Consider the following 22,287-nt stretch of genomic DNA (forward strand, 5'->3'; position numbering starts at 1 on the left):
CGCCGCGCCGGTGTGGCCTCAGTCTTACCTGCCTGCCGCTCGCTTCGATGATTGATGACAACGAAATCGGCACATGGACTCTTTCTCTTGTACACATTCTTTGGCACCTTTAGAATACAGGTTTGCAGAGCTTTTGCGATTGGCACAACCATCATCAACCCATTGCCACCACCATCAATTGCGGATTGGTAGACTTCACACACCTTAGACTTTAGAGAACATGGAGAACTCTCAGGCATGCCGGTTTCCCCACGATGTTTTCCTTCGCCGTTAAAGCAAGTGATTTTTTACAGACTTCCAAAAAGGAGGTGGTTCTCAATTCGCCCCGATTTTATCAAGGTTGCTGAACCGATTTGCAAGATTTTTTAATCAACAGTAGAAGTTTTCGTGGTGGTCCCATAATTTTTATTGATTGCTTAAAAAAACTCACATAACTGAAAAGTTTGAGGCGCGCGTCCGGGATCGAACCGCCTGAGCCCCCGAATAGAAGGCCCACATCTCTTCTTAACCACTGAGCTATCACGGCTAAAATAATGTTTCATCATCATCGTCATCATGATCGCCGGCTCACTACAGAGCACGGGTCTCTTCTCAGAGTGAGAAGGGTTTGGCCATTGTCAACCACGCTGGCCAAATGCGCATTGGCAGACTTCACGCACCTTTGAAAGCATAAAATAATAATATGTGCTATGAATAAAATAACTGTAACATTTAACTTTATCATAGTGACACTTTTCACTGTATGCTCGACATAGCTAGTATCTACTCCTTTGATAAATGAGTCAAGGCTTGTTTACTGCTCGCTAGTCGCTAGCTAGCTGCTAGTGTCACTCGAATTATAATTACTAAGCAAACAAGCAATCTATTTTAACCGATATATATATATATAAGTACATACCTTTTATCTTAAAAACCGGTCAAGTGGTGTAGGGCTCCGTAGTTGCCAGGTCTTTATTTTTTCCCTATTTTTTTTTGGCAAGATATATTTTATTTTACCACTTCGTCTGCGTGATTAATATTATTATGTATCATCATCATCATGATCAACACATCGCCGGCTCACTACAGAGCACGGGTCTCCTCTCAGAGAGAAGGGCTTTGACCATAGTACCTACCACTATAGTAGTCTACCACGCTGCTTTATCGATACTAATATTATAAATGCGAAAGTGTGTCTGTCTGTCTGTCTGTCCGTCTGTCTGTCTGCTAGTCTTTCACGGCCCATCCGTTGAACCGATTTTTACGAAATTTGCTACAGGGATAGCTTGCAACCCCGGGGAAGGACATAGCTCCAGCTGTGACCAGTGTCACAGTTTGCGACAGGGAATTTCTAACAGAACGTGAGGCCACGACCTAACTAGCAGGCGTCAAATGTTAGTACATTTGACGCTAGGTATAGCCCTATTTTTCTTTGATTTCACGTCACCATAGCCTAATATTTGACACATCGTCGATTCAGAATCAACCGCGAGTTCCCTCACTCTAGTTCACTCTGCCAGTGTATAGACTAGAAAATGCTCAGACTGACAGTACCTAATTCACATGTAGGTTAGGTATTCAATAGGCAACTCGTCCATCACAATGACGTCGTGTTAAACGTGCCGTGTCATCCGAATCGACCCCCTGGGCCCCTGGGGTGACCTCTGAAAGAGGGCTTGGCTCCCAGTGTGTACCTAGCCACGTATCGAATGTCTTCCAAACAATGGACGCCGCTTATACGAAACTAGCTTATGCTCGCGACCTCGTCCGCGTGGACTACGCAAATTTCAAACCCCTGTTTTACCCCTTTAGGGATTGAATTTTCAAAATCCTTAACGGATGTCTACGTCATAATAGCTATCTGCACGCAAAACAGGCCGATCCGTCCTGGTAGCTAGCCACCCCACCAGACCAGACTAAAAGGCCACTTAGAAAATATAAATCCCCAAACTGCCCCTGCCAGGAATCGAACGCAAGACCTCCCTCTTATAAGACCACAGCGCTCACCACTCGCCAGGGAGGTCGTCAAAAATCATGTAGGTACTCATGAGGGTATCTACCATCTATAAGGGTCTTGACTCTTGCTATGACTAACTAGCTAACACGCCTCGGCTTCGTTTGGGGTGGAAACCCTTTCTTAGTGAAGGTCTTTTTTTCCTTAGAAAACCTATAGTTATTCAAAATGCTATTGTGTTAAATGTTAATTTGTCTGGTGGGTGGCTAGTTACCACCCTACCGGCAAAGCTGTGCCGTGTCGCCTAGCGATTTAGCGTTCCGGTACGATGCCATGTAGAAACCAAAGGGACATGGGTTTAATAAGAAATCATTTCATCCTTTGACATCGAAGTTTGATATATATATATGAGTAGATAGATAGGATAAATGATAGAAACTTAAGGGGCATGGGTTTAATAAGAAATCATTTCATCCTTTGACATCGAAGTTTGATATATATATATATATATATATGAGTAGATAGATAGGATAAATGATAGATAGTGATAATGTCAGTAGTGAATCGCGAAGTTCAATGGCCGGAAGTAGGGACTAGCGAGATAGTGCGACTAGGCGCTGCTTACGGCGCATCTCGGAAGCTATCGACCCATCTCGTGCGTTGATTGTTGATACCGCAGTCCGCAGCATCCCATGCGGCACCTCTATTAAGGACTAGCCGATGCCCGCGACTTCGTCCACGTCGAATTAGGTTTTTTAAAAATCCCGTGGGAACTCTTTGATTTTCCGGGACAAAAAATTGCCTATGATTGAAGGACAAACCAACAAACCAACAAACAAACACACTTACGCCTTTATAATAAGGGTACTGATAAGAATACTGATATTCATAGTTTTCCTACTTATAGTACGCGACAGGTTGATATGGCAATCGGGGAGGGAGCGCCCCGCACACCCGCACACCCTCCGCACTAACACGGTGCGGGCGAGCGCGGGTGACGTGCGCCCGCCTCATACTCCGATTGCCATCTTAATCTGTCGTGGACCCATGCGATGGATCGCAGGTCATCCATACTAATATTATAAATGCGAAAGTGTGTCTGTCTGTCTGTCTGCTAGCTTTTCACGTCCCAACCGTTCAACCGATTTTGATGGTTACAGAGTTACAGAGCTTACATCCCGGGGACGGACATAGGTTACTTTTTATCCCGGAAAATTAAGGAGTTCCCGTATGCCCAGCCCGATTCTTCCAGTAGTTAGCTGTGCGTTGGTAAATCAGTCAGTCAGCTTTTCCTTTTTATAGATTAGGTCACTCGCGGATCAAGTCGTGGACAATCGCTAGTGTTCTAATATAATTTGACGTCCTACTTCATCTAAACGGCATTGCAAGCGTTTTATCGTTAATTTTTTGAATCGCTTGAAGCCTCGACGGGCGCGATGGGGGATCGATAGCACAGCGCGTGCGCCCCACCAGCCACCCCCCGGCCCTCATCAGCCAAAACCCCCCCCCCCCCCCCCCCCCCCCCCTCTAAACACCCCTGCACCCTCCCTGCAACTTCCTGCAGAGCCTTCTGCGCCGCTGGCAATGCGGTATGCAATGATAAGTTTTTGCGAATGTATGAATATCCTCCCTTCGTTATCTAATGATTTTATCTCGTTGCTTTACAACTCTTTTCGGTAGTAATTTTTATTATTATTCAGATACAAGCTAGCCCTTGAATGCAATCTCACCTGGTGGTAAGTGATGATGCAATCTAAGATGTAGGCGGGCTAACCTGGAAGGAATATGGCAGTTTTATTAAACCTATACCACCTATATACCCCTTTGATTTCTACACGTTTTTTATGTAGTTGCGATCCCGGGCTTACACCTCTAACTTTCCGAGAAGGAATGAGAATCTCCTCTTAGAATGAGAAGGGTTTAGGAAATAGTCCGCCACACTGGTCCAGTGCGGATTAGAAGACTTCACACACCTTTGCGAACATTATATATATAGAACCAGGAGACGCAGGTTCGATTCCTGCCGGTCCGCAATTTTTGATATGTATTCAAAATTATTTAGATTATAGAGAAGTATCAGGCATGCAGGTTTCCTCACGATGTTTTCATTTACTGATGTTGCGGTTTAAGTGTTTTACTCCAAAACATAAAAAATGCGCTCCCTGGATCGAACCTCCCGAATAGAAGGCCGACGAAGAACTGCATGTACTTTAGTGTAGATAACGGGCACATACCCCGATTAATTTGATTTTATTTGTCGATATTTCAACCCAATTGCATGGATAGTGGTCACGACGGGACTAGGTAGACGCGTCGCATCTTAGGCCGCATCATCACTTTCCATCAGATGTGGTTGTGGTCAAGCGTTTGCCTATAATGAATAAAAAAAAAGACTGCGGTGCTGCGAGAAATGAAGTTCGAGCTGAAGAACCTCTAGTCATTTAGTTCCATAATAAGTCCATTAACGTGTGCTACATAGTTAAGAAAGGAGCGTTCAGAACAAACATTAATGATAATGGCACCGGTCGTTAGACCTTATTTGGTCGCTGAAGAGATTTCAAATACCTAATTAGCTGTGTGAAAAGATCTGCATCTTACGCCGGTTTACAGTAAAGTGCACTCAAACGACATTTACTTACTTGGATCTAAATATACAAAAGGAAAAGGTGACTGACTGACTGACTGACTGACTGACTGACTGACTGATCTATCAACGACAAGTTGAAACTACTGGACGGATAATAAAAATTTCACTAGCTTTAACGGTGAAGGAAAACATCGTGAGGAAACCGGCATGCCTGAGAGTTCTCCATAATGTTCTCAAAGGTGTGTGAAGTCTGCCAATACGCACTTGGCCTGCGTGGTAGACTATGGCCAAAATCCTTCTCACTCTGAGAGGAGACCCGTGCTCTGTAGTGAGCCGACGATGGGTTGGTTGGATCATGATGAGACATAAAAATTTTGGTGACCTCCCTGGCGAAGTGGTAAGCACTGTAGTTATTAGTGGGAGGTCCCGGGTCCGATTCCTGGCAGGGGTTTGGAATTTTATAATTTCAAAATTTCTGGTCTGGTTTTTTTTTTTTAAATATTAGCCATTTTAAATGACTAATATTCCCCTTTCCTCTCCAATAAAGCGTCAAGCTTGTGCTAGGAGTAGGTACGACAATAGTGCAACGGGCGGGGTTTGAACCGTCGACCTTTCGGTTTTCAGTCCACTCCTATACCGGTTGAGCTATTGAGGCTCTAAAGCTGTGCCGCCAAGCGATTTAGCGTTCCGGTACGATACCGTGTAGAAACCAAAGTGGCATGGTTTCATAAAATCATTAAAATCTGCCATACCCCTTCCAGGTTAGCCCGCTTCCATCTTAGACTGCATCGTCAGAGAGATTGCAGTCAAGGGCTAAGAAACGGCTGAAAACGGCAAGCGGCGCAAGTATGCCTCTCTTATAGAGAGTTACATTTTTGTGCCGTTTGCCGTGGAGACCCTGGAGCCATGGAGTCTTAGTGCTAAAAATTTCTTACGAGACATTTCACCGCGATTAATAGCCTCATCTGGTGACAGAAGGGTTGGCTCATTTTTTGCGCAACGGATCAGCCTGGCTGTCCAGCGCGGAAATGCAGCCAGTATTCTTGGCACCATTCCGCGCGGTCATGATTTATATAGTAATTAGATAAGGCTAGCTTTAAGTTTTATTGTAATAAAAAAAAAAAAAAGGGCTAACTTGTATCTGAATATTTAAAAAAATAATGGCCATCGCAAATAGATTGTACTATAAAACGTTCTTACTTTATCGGATAGGTTGGCAGTGCCCTCGTTTATCTTGTAATGATTATAAACTTGACTTCTGCGAGGGATCAACTACCTACCTAGTTCCTACGTTAATTGTACCTAATGGCTTTAGTCCTGTTGGTCAATTCGCACTTTTCACCTGTTTGCTCCTTCACCGAAAGGTGAGTGAGAATGCTATCGTATACTTAGGTATTATGTTTTTAGGGTTCCGTACCTCAAAAGGAAAAACGGAACCCTTATAGGATCACTTTGTTGTCTGTCTGTCTGTCAAGAAACCTACAGGGTACTTCCCGTTGACCTAGAATCATGAAATTTGGCACGTATGTAGATCTTATAGCTGACATTTGGGGAAAAATCTAAAAACAGTAAATTTAGGGTTAGATCACACAAAAAAATTAAATTGTGGTCATGAACTAATAATTACTATTTTCAACTTTCGAAGTGAGATAACTATATCAAGTGGGGTATCATATGAAAGGTCTTCACTTGTACATTCTAAAAAATATTTTAATTTATTTTTATGCATCATAGTTTTTCAATTATCGTGCAAAATGTCGAAAAAATACGATTGTAGTACGGAACCCTCATTGCGCGAGCCTGACTCGCACTTGGCCGGTTTGTTTTTGTGTGTTCGCTTTTTGTCCTCTAACGTGATGATCGGAGACCTTTTATAGCTGGCATGGCTTGCTTTTCTTTTCCTTTTTTTTGCCTTGCTCTGTTATTCTAAAAGTGTAGGGAAAACTGATGCGGAAGAGCGTTCCACATCCTAGCATCTAGCGGTTCGAACTTGGAATTAGAATCGAGGAGAAAAATCGCTTCGTACTCGTATGATCGTGGAATTTCGACTACGTCCCGTACGTGCAGATGCTGTAATCATGACGCTTCACAGACCACTCTGTCTATGTTGAAATCAGCAAGCAGAAGTTAACTCGTCCACAATTAGCATGCAACAACGAAATTAACCTTGACTCCGTGATGACTCTGACTCGCCTTTGCACAACCCGACCCGATAATTATTATCTACTAGCTTATGCTCGCGACTTCGTCCGCGTGGATCACACAAATTTCAAACCCCCATTTCACCCCCTTAGGGGTTGAATTTTCAAAAATCCTTTCTTAGCGGATGCCTACGTCATAATAGCTATCTGCATGCCAAATTTCAGCCCGATCCGTCCAGTAGTTTGAGCTGTGCGTTGATAAATCAGTCAGTCAGTCAGTCAGTCAATCACCTTTTCGTTTTATATATTTAGATTACCGCTTATCCGTTAATAATTGCGGACGTTTTTTTACACGATACTACGATGTCACATCAGTACCCTTATTATGAATGCGAAAGTGTGTTTTTTGTTGGTTTGATGGTTTGTCCTTCAATCATGATGTGATTTTTTGCATGGGTATAGTTGACCTGAAGAGTGACATAGGCTACTTTTTATCCTGGGAAAACAAAGAGTTCCAACAGGATTTTTAAAAACTAATTCCACGCGAACGAAGTCGCAGGCATCAGCTAGTTATACACATATCCGTGCCAGAGTGAACTAGAGTGAGGGAACTCTCGGTTTGATCCTAAATCGAAGATATACTATGTCAAATATTAGGCTATGAGAAAGAAAAATAGGGCTACTTTGGGGCTACCTGCGTCAAATGTACTAACATTTTACGCCTGCCAGTGATGTCTACCTACCTGCAAAATTTCATGATTCTAGGTCAACGGGATTTATAATAGCCCCTATAGCTTTCTTAACATACACGACAAACAGACAACGAAGTGAACCTATAAGGCTTCCTTTTTTTCCTTTTGAGTCACGGAACTCTAGAAATGCGAATTTGGAGTTATAGTAGGTATTGTATATGGTTTCAACATCATCATCAGCCTGTGGACGTCCACTGTTGGACATAGGCGTTCCCTAAACACCCGGTCCTCAGCGTTACCACATCCAGCCACTATGTATATGGTTTAGGTTAGCCAAAATAGTTGTAGCTGCAAGATATAAAACCCATTTTTAATCGAATTCTAATCTTATTAGAGACAACTCCGGGTATCCTTCTGGGATGCTTTGAAGCGGACGATCGCAGCAAATCACAATTTAACTCTCCACTGATCACCGGCAGGCGGCAAGGCCGGCTCGAGCGAACGACTAAAGGTTCGTACGCACCTAAGCGGCGCGGCGCGGCGCTTCAGTCCGACTGCAGAACGCGTCACCTCAGGCCGCTCGACGGTGCCTACCGCACTACAACTTCAGTACGCGGCACCTCGCGTCACTTGCGCGTCACTTTTATACCCGTTCGCGTACGAGCGCGAAGCACCGTGCCGCGCCGCTGGGTATGTCGCACTAGCGTCACTGCACTGCGCGTCGCTTCGCTGCGCTTCAAAATATTCTCTCCAGCCGTGCCGCGCGGCAACGCGCGGTGAAGCGCTGTGCAGCGCCGCTCTAGTGCGATATGCGCCATACAAAATGATACAAATGATATTTTGACGCTCTGTGCCACGACGTGCAGCTCGCTGAAGCGCCGCGCCGCGCCGCTCAGGTGCGTACGAACCTTTACTGAGAACTCGTATGTACCTATATACGGTACACTGAGCTTTCTATCCGATACTTTAGAGCTAGCCCGCACAGCGAATAAAAATCGCGCGATTTTTTTTCGCAATTCTGTGACACTTGCAATCATATAGAGATGCCCGCACTTGCGATATAAAATTCGCACAAAAACAAATGTGCGATTTGATACAAATTTCACGCGGTGCGGTGCGAATTAAATTCCAGCGAATATTTTGTGCAGTATGGAGTTGTATGGCGCTCACCGCATTGCGATTTGCGGAAATAAATTCGTAGCTGATATCGCCAAGTCGTAGCTTGATAAGTTATTTCAGGACCAACTATACACGTAACAAATTATCAAATGATTCTTTAGTCAATCTGTAATATCCAAAAAACTTTTTGTTGTATTTTCTAAGGTCTTCATTTATTTTACGGAGAAAAATCCTTTCATAGGTCTCAAGGCCTTTATATTTACGGAATTAACAAAGTATGTACTGTATACATATGTACATGACCCCAGTGATCGTGCCCAGCATCAGATAAATCCCACTATTGACACCGGAAGTGTCACCATTGATGACATGACTGACCGGATGTTGCTCTCGTGCTCGATGATATGGCTTTTCTATGGTACCGATTTTACCATATTATTATTATAGAAACGCATAAAATGAGAACAATTTTCATCATCCATACATTACATAACATATATCAGATCAGCATATTATAGCAGACTAGATGATGCCCGCGACTTCGTCCGCGTGGATTTAGGTTTTTAAAAATTCCGTGGGGAACTCTTGGAATTTCCGGGATAAAAATTAACCTATGTCCTTCCCCGGGATGTAAGCTAACTCTGTACTAAAATCAAAATCGGTTAAACTATTGAGCCGTGAAAAGCAAGCAGACAGACAGTCACTTTCGCATTCATAATATTAGTATGGATAGTATGGATAGTATGGATGATGGATATTATGCCGAAGCACTCCGATCCTTTTGGATCTCTCACTCGTCCGAGATTACTAATCTATACTATCCATTAGCTTTCACGCCCCATCCGTTTAACTACTGAAACGATTTTGAGGAAATTTAGTACAGCCCGACATTTTAGTTTAGACCGACATACGTCACATAGGTATGAGTGACAAAGACAACGCTCTACAAAGCCGAAATCTCATTCTAAAGGTCGATGTACAATATTTTTTGCCGCGTACTGTAATTCTTCTATGAGTATAATTTACTTACAGCCATCATAATCATCATCTTGATCAACCCATCGCTGGCCCAGTACTGAGCACAAGTCTCATCTGAGAATAAGTAAGGTTTAGGCCATAGTCCGTCACGCTGGTCAAGTGTGGTTTGGCGGAATTCACACACTTTGAGAACACACTTTTTTCCTTTTGAGGTACGGAACCCTAAAAACTACGAAAACATCCGGCCGTGTATGCATATTGCAAAACATCGCATTCTTACAAACATGTTACAGCTCAACATAACAACGTGTAACTTTGACACCGGAAATGGTTATCATCCGCAACTACCTACTGAGTGGAAACTACTACGACGCGATACGTTTAATGCCGTTTGGCATTCCTTAATCCTTATAGGTGCATGCGCCATTAATTGTGTTGTCATGGTTTCATCCATAAGCGGTAATGTTTTCTGAGTTCAAACATTTAAAGAAAGAAAATGCATTTATTTGTTGTTGGTGTCACAGATAAAAACAAAGTACAAATTTAACATTTTCACCTGTGACACCACCCCAAATGGCTGTATAAGTCCCGTAAATTGCTATTGCGCTGGAACCATGTCTGTTTGAATTTGAACCAATAGAAGTTTAGCATGCAGATAGATATTATGACGTAGACATCCGCTAAGAAAGGATTTTGAATATCCAATCCCTAAAGGGGTAAAACAGGGGATTGAAATTTGTGTAGGTCACGCGGACGAAGTCGCGGGCATAAGTTAGTCTCTTTGTAAAGGTCAATGTCATTTTACAATATTTCCTGCCGGCTACTGTACGTCTTGCACTTGTGGGATTGCAGTGTTGTATGCAGGTATCACAGGTAGAAAGCTGTGATAGCCTAGTGGTTAGGACGTCCGCCTTCTAATCGGAGGTCGCGGGTTCGATCCTGGGCACGCACCTCTAACTTTTCGGAGTTATGTGCGTTTTAATTAATTAAATATCACTTGCTTTACCGGTGAAGGAAAACATCGGGAGCAAACCTGCATGCCTGAGAGTTCTCCATAATGTTCTCAAAGGTGTGTGAAGTCTACCAATCCGCACGTGGCCAGCGTGGTAGACTATGGCCAAAACCCTTCGCATTCTGAGAGGAGACCCATGCTCTGTAGTGAGCTGGCGATGGGTTGATCATGAGGATGATGATGCAGGTATCATAATGTACCATACATTACATGCATTTACACGACGAACACAACGTCTGCAGACTGCAGTCTGCCATCGCAGTGCAACTGGTGCAAAGCTCGGGTTACTAACGAAGCCCGCAATGCGCTACGCCGCGCGAAAACCGTTGCGTCATGCCGTTTTAGGATTGCCGTTTTATACTATAGGTACTCTAGAATCTAGATGATGCCCGCGACTACGTCCGCGTGAACTTTTCGATTTTCCGGAACAAAAAGTAGCCTATGTCATTCCCCAGGCCTTTAGCTATACCCATGCAAAAAGTCACGTTGATCTGTTGCTCCGTTGAAAATAAGAAAATTTGTACACAAAACCCAACACTGGTGGTATTTTGTAAATTTTGTTCTTAGATTTTGCTAATATCGATGAGTTCACTATCCATATTATAAATGTGAAAGCGTGTTTGTTTGTTGGTTTATTGGTGTTTTTCTTGAATCACGCCGCAAGGGAGCAACGGATTACCAGTGGTAAATTAAAACTACCCGACGATTCGAAAGCGCTTGTAAAAAGTCTACTTGAATAAAATCATATTCTATTCTATTCTATTCTAAAGGGAGAAACAAATTGGAGTGACTTTTATAACGAAAATACAAAGTTGTATGATTTATTTATTTATTTTATTTTATTATAAAGGCACACAAAACAGGTTTCAGCTATAAATGGACCAAATAAAAAATCTAAGCGGTAACCCTTAATATGTGTACACAACAATTCTTAAATAAATATATGCACTAACTAACTGATAAGATACAATTTATAAAAACACAGAAAAAAGAAATACAAGAAAATTAACTATGAAAAATAATACTTAAAGTGATGTGAAGTATGATTTTAGAAACCAAAATCCACGCGGACGAATTCTTATTATATAAATTTTGAGTAATGTACTGCGCTGAAGACTACCTTCGTCAATTGTTGACTGAGTAATGTAAAATTTCCACGAGTGTGTAGTAAAATGTACATAAATGTCTCCCAACTTTCATACGGAAATCAATCAATTTTCACACAAGCATTCGAGCGCAACGAATCACGTTTGATAAGGCATTGACGACCGTAACAGTGGGGCCACGAGCTTAGTGCGACGGGCGACTTGAATAAAATATCGTCCAATGCTATCCTCAGGCTGTACCTATGCATCCACTGCTGGATAAAGGGGTTTTTCAAGAGCGCGCCACAAAACGTCTCCGCTTTCCTCATCCACCCGTTCAGCGGGGTGATACGCTAACTCTGATCATCAATAAATGAAAGTCATCAAACTCATTTGACATTGGTTGGTTCTACATTGTCATTGTAGCCAAGCGCTTGGCTGCAATCAGACAATGCACCTTCATAAATTGTTCATATAAAATAGGGTATTTTTTTTTTGTATGTCCGCTTTTTTGTCCTCCGACATGATGATCGGAGACCTTTTATAGCTGACATGGCTTGCTTTTTTTTTTTGCCTTGCTCTGTTGGACGAGAATGAACAGCTACGTTTTTTTTTCAGCTTGTCATTCATTATTATAATATGTTACATGCAATTTTTTTTTTCTTATGTATAATATTACATTATCTTATATAATATAAATATACATATTTTCTTACTTTATTAATTCTTATAAAATAGGGTATTAAGAGTTATACAATGTAGTCGGCGGAAAACATAATTATTAATTACATTAAAAAATCTACAATCTTACTAATCAATTTTACCAGGTACCATTTATTTTATTTCATGCTTAACAGACTTGAACATTCATTTTAAGCTCAAGAAATATACAGATCAAACGAATTATATATATTCACATTCAATTTTTTTTTTTCTTTCAATTAAGCTCCGGAATCCGGAACACCGGACTTGTAACGCTGCGCATCGAAACCCAACTCCGGAGCTGAAAAATAGTCCGATTTTCAAGCCCTATTGGAGGGTGGTAGTTGTGTTCTATACTGTTTGGCGTGCTTTAGACATTTGTTGCGACAAGGCCATGGCCCGTGGCCCTCCTGTGTAACTAGTTAGCCAGTCGTCAGTCGCCTCAGCTAAACCTCGCAAAGCCGATCACAATGGCTGCGTCGCGCTTTACAACCGGAAACTAATAAATCTATACGAAATTCGAAACTTAACGCAGGGTTGCCATTTTTTGAGTACTGGAAACAAAGATTACAATTTTAGCCTCCAATTTGGAATCCTGAAGCATATCTAAAGTACCTAGGGTCAATGATCTATCAGCTGACGATGTACCAAGACCAAATAATCTCGTAATGCGTCTGTTCCTTATGCGACAAGGCCATGGCCCATGGCGCTCCTGTAGCCATCTAAAGTGCCTAGGGTCCACTAGCTGACCATGTACCAAGAGTTGATCATAACGCAAAAAACCTTGTGACAAGGAAAATACGATTTTCAAATCAAACGATAACGATATTAGGTTGATGATTAGTTAATAGCACATTCGAATTTTTTAATTTTTCATGGGTAAATAAACTAAGAACAGCTTTAGTTACCAGATCGATCGTTAGTTATATAAAAATGTCCAATAAAGAGGATTTATATTTTGGCTAAGCGAAGCCACGGGTGTTCTCTAGTAGTAAATTATAAATCTAATAATGTTAAGAACGCTTTACACCATGCAATTTAGTGCGCTAGCTAGTATACGTACGTTAGTATAGTAGATGAGCTAGCGCGGCAGACTCCATGCGATGGCACTAGATTGGGTCACTAGCTGTCTAACCTGCCGTGCCTTTACACTATACCAGATAACAAAGATATCAAAATATACCAAATAAATAAATTCAATTTGACCAAAGCAATTAAAAGCTGGCTGCACGGCTAGCATGGGCCGAAGATAAAAATTATATCCCCCGATTTTATCCACCGGACAGGAGATAACATTAACTTCTCCACCCCTCAGAGCACGGCAACAGGGGAGAGGAGAAGTTTATCCCCGTTTGTCATTTCACGGGGACTCGGGGGACTATTTATCCACCGTCTATAGCATGGGGCCAAATAAAAGAAGATAAACTGTCCTTTTTTGACATTTGAGAGGGATAATTTTATCCTCGAGATTTGAGGTGGGTATAATGCTCATAGAACTTTAACTCAATTATTAAAAGATCAAAAAACATGTCTCGCGCTTTCTTTATTGTTTTGAAATAGAGAATTTAGAACGAAAATAACATGAGCACGTAATTAGTGATGGAAGTAATCCCTTTGAATTTCCCGACGCTGAGTTCCGACACTTGTTTCGGATGGACAAATATTATGTGCTGTACTTGTGCGAGCAGCTTAATGAAGCACTAAAGCCGATTAATTCGGTGGATGGATTCATAAAAGTAAGTAAGTACTTACCTATTACCTAAAACCATCTTGTGCAAACGAATAGGTACCTAATTTAGGTTACCTACTTAGGTAGGTAGTAGGTACCTACAAATAGGTCCTACATGCGGCTATTCTCTATTTATTCTACGTCCTCACATCTATAAGACTCTTGGCAGATGGTAGTTACCAGTGAGATACAAGTCAAGGTCATGGGATGACTATTGCCCGCGACTTCATCTGTGTGGATTTAGGTTTTGAAAATCCTGTGAGAACTATTTGATTTTCCAGAATAAAAAGTAGCCTGTGTCCATCCTCGGGATGTAAGCTAACTGTGTAGGTACTAAATTTCATCTAAATCGGTTAGACTGTTGGGCTGTGAAAAGCTAGCAGACAGACAGGCAGACACACTTTCGCATTTATAATATTAGTATGGATTATTGGAAATATAAAATAACACAATTGTCTCATTATAATAAAATCATTTATTTGAACAAAATAGGCAGGAGTCTAATTTAACAAAACAATTCTTAAATTAAAATACACACCTATATCATAGTTAAATACATATTGATACACAAACACAATAACACTTTACAAATTATAATGGTTCATCATAAGTGTTTTGTAAGAGTAAATATGTTAGCCTATTATACTTTATAGACCATTTCAGTATATCCTCTTACTCTTAATTTATTATTATTGAAAATCATTAATGTATAAATTGTATATTTCAGAATTCCAATGGAACAACCAAAGGACAGACTAGAAAATGTAACAAATAAAGAAATCTCACATATCTATGGATCAAACCAGACTGCTAACTGTTGCCCGACAATAAAAGGGAAAAAGGGATGGAATAATAAATACATATTTGCATTAAAATATATTTCTTTAAGTACCTATTACCTAAAACCACCGTGTGCAAACCTATCCTTATATCTACTACTACTACTAGGGTTCTGTAGGGTACCAATGGGACCCTATTACAGTCTCAGCTCTCCATCTGTCTGTCTCCTGAAACGTAACAGGTTAAAGTTGAAATTTTGTACTTATTTCTATTGCTGCTATAACAAAAAATAACAGTTTCAAAATGAACCCTACAAATTTTGCTTTAAGTACTCTTTCTGTGTGATTGAGTAACAAACACAAACTTTTAGGCATAATATTAGGAATACCAATTAAAACAATGCTTATTTGGATGTACACAAATCTCTGATGTTAACTTAACAGATCTAAAAGTAGTGCTATTATCCTTAAGAAAAGGAAGTAACAAGTTTAACGTTCAATCAAACCACACTGCCATAGAATAACTTCCTATATTCATAACTATTTACAATTTACAAAAATGTACATATCCTCTACTTACTTTTTATTTATTTATTGGCATTTATAGCAAAACCACTCGGGGCTATTGGTTTTATAAAGTACCCACTGTGTACAAAGTGGGTAAAACGACAGTCTCACCATAGTCCACCACCGACACTTCAAAGATTTCCTGCCATAAGATAAAAAACAATGTGGCTAATTCCTTTGTACACAATCTCTAAACTAAACTAAAATATCACGTCTAAATCTATTGCTATCCCTTTCATAATGTTGCTTGCGGAAAAGGAAAGCACTAGATTTAGACCTGTTAATTTAGTTTAGTTTAGAGATTGTGTACTAGAGAATCGGCCCCATTGGCTTGACATGCTTATAAAGAAATTAGGTTAGTTTAATAGCTCAAACCATACTAGCTTAACCAATTTTAAGTGATATTGAGCTCTTCTCAGTGCAGTGTGCAGAACTGTTAGTTTTATCATCATCTCACACAATAATGAAAATATTTTATGTTGATAAGATGTGTACCTAACTTACCTATTCCAATTTCCAATAGGTAGGTACCTAAAGTTATTTTGATTTTGTTATACAAGACACACATTTAATAGAACTAAATTAATACACGCATCTCTCTGGCTGGCCTATTATGGAGTCTTCAGGTCCAATTCCTGTTGAGCATTCATGCCCAACAGTGATAATTAATATTGAACACTTATGTGCTCATATATGTGACCGACGGCACTATTGAGACATTTCCCGGTGGTCCTACATCCCGAGCTGCCTCATCATACTTAGTATGTGTCAGTCAGTGCCCTTCTTCAAGTACATATTTCAATGTCTGCAAATAAAACAACAATTTATGCATTTCTTTGTCGCTAACAATATCAATATATTATCACTTCAATTTTGTGTACTGACTAACACAAATTGTCTTTGTGATACTTACTGTGATAGCTAGGAATTTCAACTATTCGATTATTTTTTAATTTGGATAATTTAAAAGTGGAGTTAGGTTAGGTAAACACAAACAATAACAATACTTACGTGCATAATCTTCTGTGAATTTTTTTTAAACTATTTTACGGCTCCGGCTTCTAGCTCTTTTAAAATAAAAAGTAGCCACAGACGAGTTACGAGTAACGAAAACGAGCAAAATCAAAAGCACAGATAAAAAATAATAACACTTTGACATTAGCCGAGGACTAGTCTTTCCCCGCCTTATCACCGGGGATAATTATATCCAACCCTGTGCCCATGCTCGGAGAGTGGAAATAACTATCGGAGGGGATAAAATTTTTATCCTTTCCTCGGGGAGAAAATTTCCCGGCCCATGCTAGGCCTGCTGGCATCCAAAGGCTATGAAGAAACAGAAAATATTTTAAAAATTAGAATATAGATTGCGCGCGCGCCCACTCACACACACACACACACACACACACACACACACACACACATATATATATATATATATACACACACATATATACACACACACATACAGAAAACACACGTACACACACTCTTATCTATAATTTAGTATAACATTAGGTATAGTATTAGGTGAGGTATAATATTAGGTTAGTTTTTAGGAAACTTGTAACTGCCTTTCTGCAACACAGGTTTTTTCCTAGTGCAGAGGGTAGGAAACTCGTTCTCTTACCTATAATTTTAGTATAATATTAGATATAATATATTAAGTCCTTAGTTTTTAAAAAACTTGTAACTGCCTTCTGCAATACAGGGTTTTCCTAGTGCAGAGGGTAGGAAACTTGTTTCTTGTGTCTAAATTCTAAATTCAAAATAAATTATTCTATTCTTATTCTTATTCTTATACAAATTTAGCACGCTAACTCATCTAGCGCTCGCCTTACTGTCAATTTTCAAACAAAAGGCAGTCAAAAGCCACAGATTTGTCTGGCAAGTAAGGATTTGGCGGCCCTACGGTAGCCAAAAGCAGCATATAATATTTTACGACATTATCGCTATGTGTGTGTCTGAAACGCAATTTTATTGACCAATAGGAACGTTCAATTTGAAGGACAAACCTTTTAACATACACGAGGAGCGAGTGTGCAAAAAATCAAAACTTGTACATGGCATTTTCGTATTTATCAAAAAGTGTTTAAGGTATATATTTGTGTGATTTATATCGGTTTTATGTTAATGTTTCATATTTATCGATATACTCAATACACGTGCTGTTTGTTTTGAATCTGCAAGTTGTCACACAATAACTTTGCAGCCAAAGATCGGATCACCTTGGCTTTTACAAAATGTCAGCGCGTGCTTAATACCAACAATTATTGTTTTTCGTAAGTCACACGCAACTTAAAGTTAATATTTACCAACTTATTTTTTTATGTTCAAGATAAGAAACTAAAAGCACTTCTCATTTATAAGGTTCCGTACCTCAAAAGGAAAAACAGAACCCTTATAGGATCACTTTGTTGTCTGTCTGTCGGTCTGTCAAAAAACCTGCAGGGTACTTCCCGATGACCTAGAATCATGAAATTTAGCATTAGAGGAAAAATCTGAAAACCATGAATTTGTGGTTACATCACACAAAAAAAATTAAATTGTGGTCATAACTAAAATTAGTATTTTCAATTTTAAAAGTAAGATAACTATATCAACTGGAATATCATATGAAAGGTCTTCACCTGTGCATTCCAAAACAGATTTTTATTTATTTTTATGCATTATAGTTTTTGAATTATCGTGCAAAATGTCGAAAAAATACGACTGTAGTACGGACCCCTCGTTGCGCGAGCCTGACTCGCACTTGGCCGGTTTTTTTATGTTCACGATAAGAATCGTGTGTAAAGAAATTAAAAGCACTTCTCATTTTTGCGTACAGCTCCGTTTCAACGATAGGCTTTGTTTTAATTGAATTAAGTTCCATCAAAGACTTATTTTTATCATCACAATAATTCGTTGACAAGGGAAACCCTGTCGAAGATTTAATACAGGAATGATTGTGGGTTTCTTAAGTAGGTATGAAGTTTTGACTTTGGGGTTTTCCAGAAGCAAACGATCATAAACGATGTCTCAACGCTATCAAAAATATTTGCGATATATAATGCAAATTGATCAGTCTGTCTTTGGCAATTTAATAAGTGCTTAAACGTCGTTTCGTTGCCAAAAAATACAATGGAATAAGTGCCTAACTGCCGTACTCAGAGTCGCTAATCGTTATTTAAGATTGAGTTAAAACGAGACAGATTTATGTGAGAGATATAGCTCTGTCTCGTTTTAACTAAACTTAAGTAACGATTAAGCGACTCTGAGTACGGCAGTAAGCCAGCTTGGCAAATGGCGATACTTGATTCAGCCATAGCATGCAATGCCGCATGGTGATAGCCGTCACAATGCTCGACATTCTATGCAGTACTGTTATCACCGCTGCACGGACGTGGCCTTATCAATCGTCTGGGAATGCTTGTAATATGAAACAGCTCAGTCAGAGCTGACGTTTGCTCCACATCATCATCATCATGATCAACCCATCGCCGGCTCACTACAGAGCACGGGTCTCCTCTCAGAGTGCGAAGGGTTTTGGCCATAGTCTACCACGCTGGCCATGTGCGGATTGGTAGACTTCACACACCTTTGAGAACATTATGGAGAACTCTCAGGCATGCAGGTTTCCTCACGATGTTTTCCGTCACCGTTAAAGCAAGTGATATTTAATTACTTACGCACATAACTCCGAAAAGTTAGAGGTGCGAACCCCCGACCTTCGATTAGAAGGCGGACGTCCTAACCACTAGGCTATCACAGCTTCACTGCTCCACTTAGCTACTGGCATTCAGATGTCGCGCCGACTTAGCTGAAAACCAGCGATTTATTGTATTTACACTTGTGTTACGTTTCGCTGACGTCATACCAACGTGCTGCTGACCTGATAAGGCGATTAAAACTAATCTTAGAGTACCAAGCCGATAAAAATTACCTCAGTTATCAAAAAATTTAATTGAAGTTTTTTCACCCAAACTCCATTTAAAGTTACTTATTTTAACTACTTTATTAAAAAACCGGCCGAGTGCGAGCCAGGTTCGCGCACCGAGGGTTCCGTACTACAGTCGTATTTTTTCGACATTTTGCACGATAATTCAAAAACTATGATGCATAAAAATCAATAAAAATCTGTTTTAGAATGTACAGGTGAAGACCTTTCATATGATACCCCACTTGATATAGTTATCTTACTTTGAAAATTGAAAATACTAATTATTAGTTCATGACCACAATTTTATTTTGTATTGGTGTAGTGTAGTTATTTTCTTTGAAAATTGAAAATATTAATTATATTTGTTATGAACATATTTTAATATTATTTTTTTGGTGATGTAACCACAAATTCACGGTTTTCGGATTTTGCCTTTACTTGTGCTATAAGACCTACCTACCTGCCAAATTTTGTAATTCTTGGTCAACGGGAAGCACCCTATAGTTTTTTCATAACAGAACGACAGACAGACAGATAACAAAGTAATCCTATAAGGGTTTCTTTTTTCCTTTTGGTAACAGAACCCTAATACCAGTTTCCCGATCCTGTGAATATGCTAACAAGAAGACGACAGCTGAATGAGTATTTCGTTGTTGCAGAGACATCAGTACAGTGCGAGGAGAGTGGTCGGTTTGTCGAGAGGGGTGCCGGCTGTCGACGAGCGTGCATGACGCTTCACACACCAAGCAATACTGCTCGCAGGTAACACGTCCACCTTCACATGATCCTGCTTTTTTAAATAATAAAAATAGCGAGCAAACGAGCAGGCACAACATCTGCAGCACCAGAGGAACCGCCTATGCGTTGCCGGCCTTTTAGGAATTAGTTGGTCCACTCCTTGAATAACCCCATGTTGTTGTCTATTCGAAACACCGCCGAAGGCAGTTGATTCCACAGTTTGTATGTGCGTGAAAAAAAGCATCTTGCTTGTACATGCCCAGTAAATTAGGCGTGTATCATGATCGTAATTAGCTCGTATGTTGAACTGAAAAAATAATTTCTCTGGATATCCTTTCAAGGAATTTCGAATCAAAATTCTCGTCCTTTTGTTAGCATAGAAGCAAAATAATTTAACGAAAATTTTGAATTTTGTTAATAGCAAAAGGATCAGATAGATTTTTTTATTAGAAGGAAGTGATCTGCCATTTCAGGTACAGGGGTACACGTGTTGTGTGTTGCAGAAGATCAAAGTTTTGCAGTAACAGGCATCGGAAACTGTTGCCGCTGCGGCAGACGTGACTGGCGCGCTCCGCGGGTGCCCTGGGCCCGCCGCTCTATGCCGCTCCCTTCGAGCTAGACCGCCGCCAGACCGCCAGACCCACCAGTGCACGAGCACGACACCTGGTGAGCAGCACAACATGCTAATACTCGCGTTCTCATACAAACACCAATATGCCAGAAAGTACTGTGACTGAGATGCCACCGGGCCTTACCCCATACCTACAATAAATGACAGATACCATCACATCTGCTACTACACACCAGTTTACTGATTTGCGTTGAAGACAACTTGGTCGTATGGGAGGATGTTGTATCCTTGTCTGACAGCCCAATAATGGAATGTCTGTCCCACGTCTGCCTTCCAGCATTGATGTGACGTCTGCCTCCATGCAGGATTTGCAGATGAAGATTGGGCTATTTGGATTTCTTAACACACTGACCCTAAGGTCATATTGGGAGGCTACGTAATCTCCTGGTTTTATCAATCACTGGAACACTTCTTTGTTTCAGATCCAGTGTCAAAACAAAATCCACCCTCTGGAATAATTAGTTAGGTTTAATAATTAAGTGAAGCTTCGCTCAGCCAGCCGTCGCCATGGGGTCCGTGAACGTGAACCGCAATGTGGCGGACGCGTTCTACCGCTACAAGATGCCGCGCATCTGCGCCAAGGTGGAGGGCAAGGGCAACGGCATCAAGACCGTCATCGTCAACATGCCCGAGGTGGCCAAGGCGCTCGGCCGACCCGCTACCTGTGAGTCACATTGATAGTCTTTTTTATACAGATAAAGAAGTTCTTCCGGCGTGAAACCTGTACTGGATATCCTAATGAGAGTGTCATTCATCACATTCGTTTTGTTCTTAATAAAAGCCAGAACCTCATTTATCACTATGTTTTACCCCAAACATTTTACTACGTTGGAGGTCATTGCCATTTCCACTCTAAAATTGCGAGTCTCAGTGACCCCGAGCTAGCGCGATCAGCTGACTTCTAATATTAACAGTATTTATTTTCTCTAGATCCGACGAAATACTTCGGGTGCGAGTTGGGTGCGCAGACGCAGTTCGACTACAAGAACGAGCGGTTCATTGTTAACGGAAGCCACGACTCGGCCAAGTTGCAGGACCTGCTGGACGGGTAACTATGGACGATTAGACGATAGGTTTTGCCAGTTACAGCTGTGCCTTACGGGACGCCCATTGGGCACATCCTGAAGGGTGTACTCCTAGAGTGACGGATGACCTACTGATTTATCTTATCAAGAAACTGTCTGTATGTATATGCAAAATTGCGATAATAGAGTGGTTGTTCTCAGGTTCATCCGCAAGTTCGTGCTTTGCCCGGAATGCGACAACCCGGAGACGGATCTGATCGTGTCGACGAAGCGCAACACGATATCGCAGGGCTGCAAGGCGTGCGGCTACCACGGCGTGCTGGACTTCAACCACAAGCTCAACACCTTCATACTCAAGAACCCGCCCGCCGCAGACCCGAGCATGCAGGTACTGAGACGAGCTGGTCTAGTCTGATCTGGCCCAGACTAGACTGTTTGACCTTATCCACCCTTGTCAAAGTCAAACTTTAAAAAAATCTCTAAACTGGCCAGTCACGCCGAGCATGTAGCTCTTGAGACAACCAAGTTTATCTAGTCTGGTTGGTCTGGTCTAGACTTCTAGAAATTCCGCTACTTTAAATCCATAATGAAAATTCTATTCTATTTCTCACCTGGAAAAAACATGTTCAAACCAAGAGGGATGAGATCTATCA

At 40.8% G+C, this 22,287-nt stretch overlaps 1 protein-coding gene and 1 long non-coding RNA gene across 6 annotated transcripts in view; one reads left to right on the top strand and one right to left on the bottom strand.

Annotated features, from left to right (window-relative positions):
• eIF5 (eukaryotic translation initiation factor 5) overlaps positions 1-22,287 on the top strand; it is a 36,946-nt gene that overhangs the window by 8,460 nt on the left and 6,199 nt on the right. For 3 of the 4 annotated variants that reach the window (XM_069503872.1, XM_034976971.2, XM_034976969.2), the window contains exons 3-7: positions 19,900-20,002; positions 20,482-20,644; positions 21,032-21,273; positions 21,540-21,657; positions 21,836-22,022. In XM_069503872.1, the coding sequence (XP_069359973.1) occupies positions 21,117-21,273; positions 21,540-21,657; positions 21,836-22,022 (462 nt within the window). In that variant the 5' untranslated portion in view covers positions 19,900-20,002; positions 20,482-20,644; positions 21,032-21,116. Of the gene's footprint in view, positions 1-19,899; positions 20,003-20,451; positions 20,645-21,031; positions 21,274-21,539; positions 21,658-21,835; positions 22,023-22,287 lie in introns of all 4 variants that reach the window. The other variant, XM_034976970.2, reaches the window with a different exon arrangement.
• On the bottom strand, positions 13,645-16,659 carry LOC138403389 (uncharacterized). Of its 2 annotated transcripts, none has more exons than XR_011237648.1 (3): positions 15,829-16,659; positions 15,338-15,466; positions 13,645-14,985 (listed from the first exon to the last, which is right to left on the bottom strand). It is a non-coding gene; the product is annotated as an uncharacterized lncRNA (long non-coding RNA). The 2 variants fall into 2 exon arrangements; XR_011237647.1 differs by having other exon boundaries at positions 13,645-15,466; positions 15,829-16,129; positions 16,238-16,652.

Source organism: Maniola hyperantus, chromosome 16, assembly GCF_902806685.2.
Source record: "Maniola hyperantus chromosome 16, iAphHyp1.2, whole genome shotgun sequence".
NCBI classification, from domain to species: domain Eukaryota; kingdom Metazoa; phylum Arthropoda; class Insecta; order Lepidoptera; family Nymphalidae; genus Maniola; species Maniola hyperantus.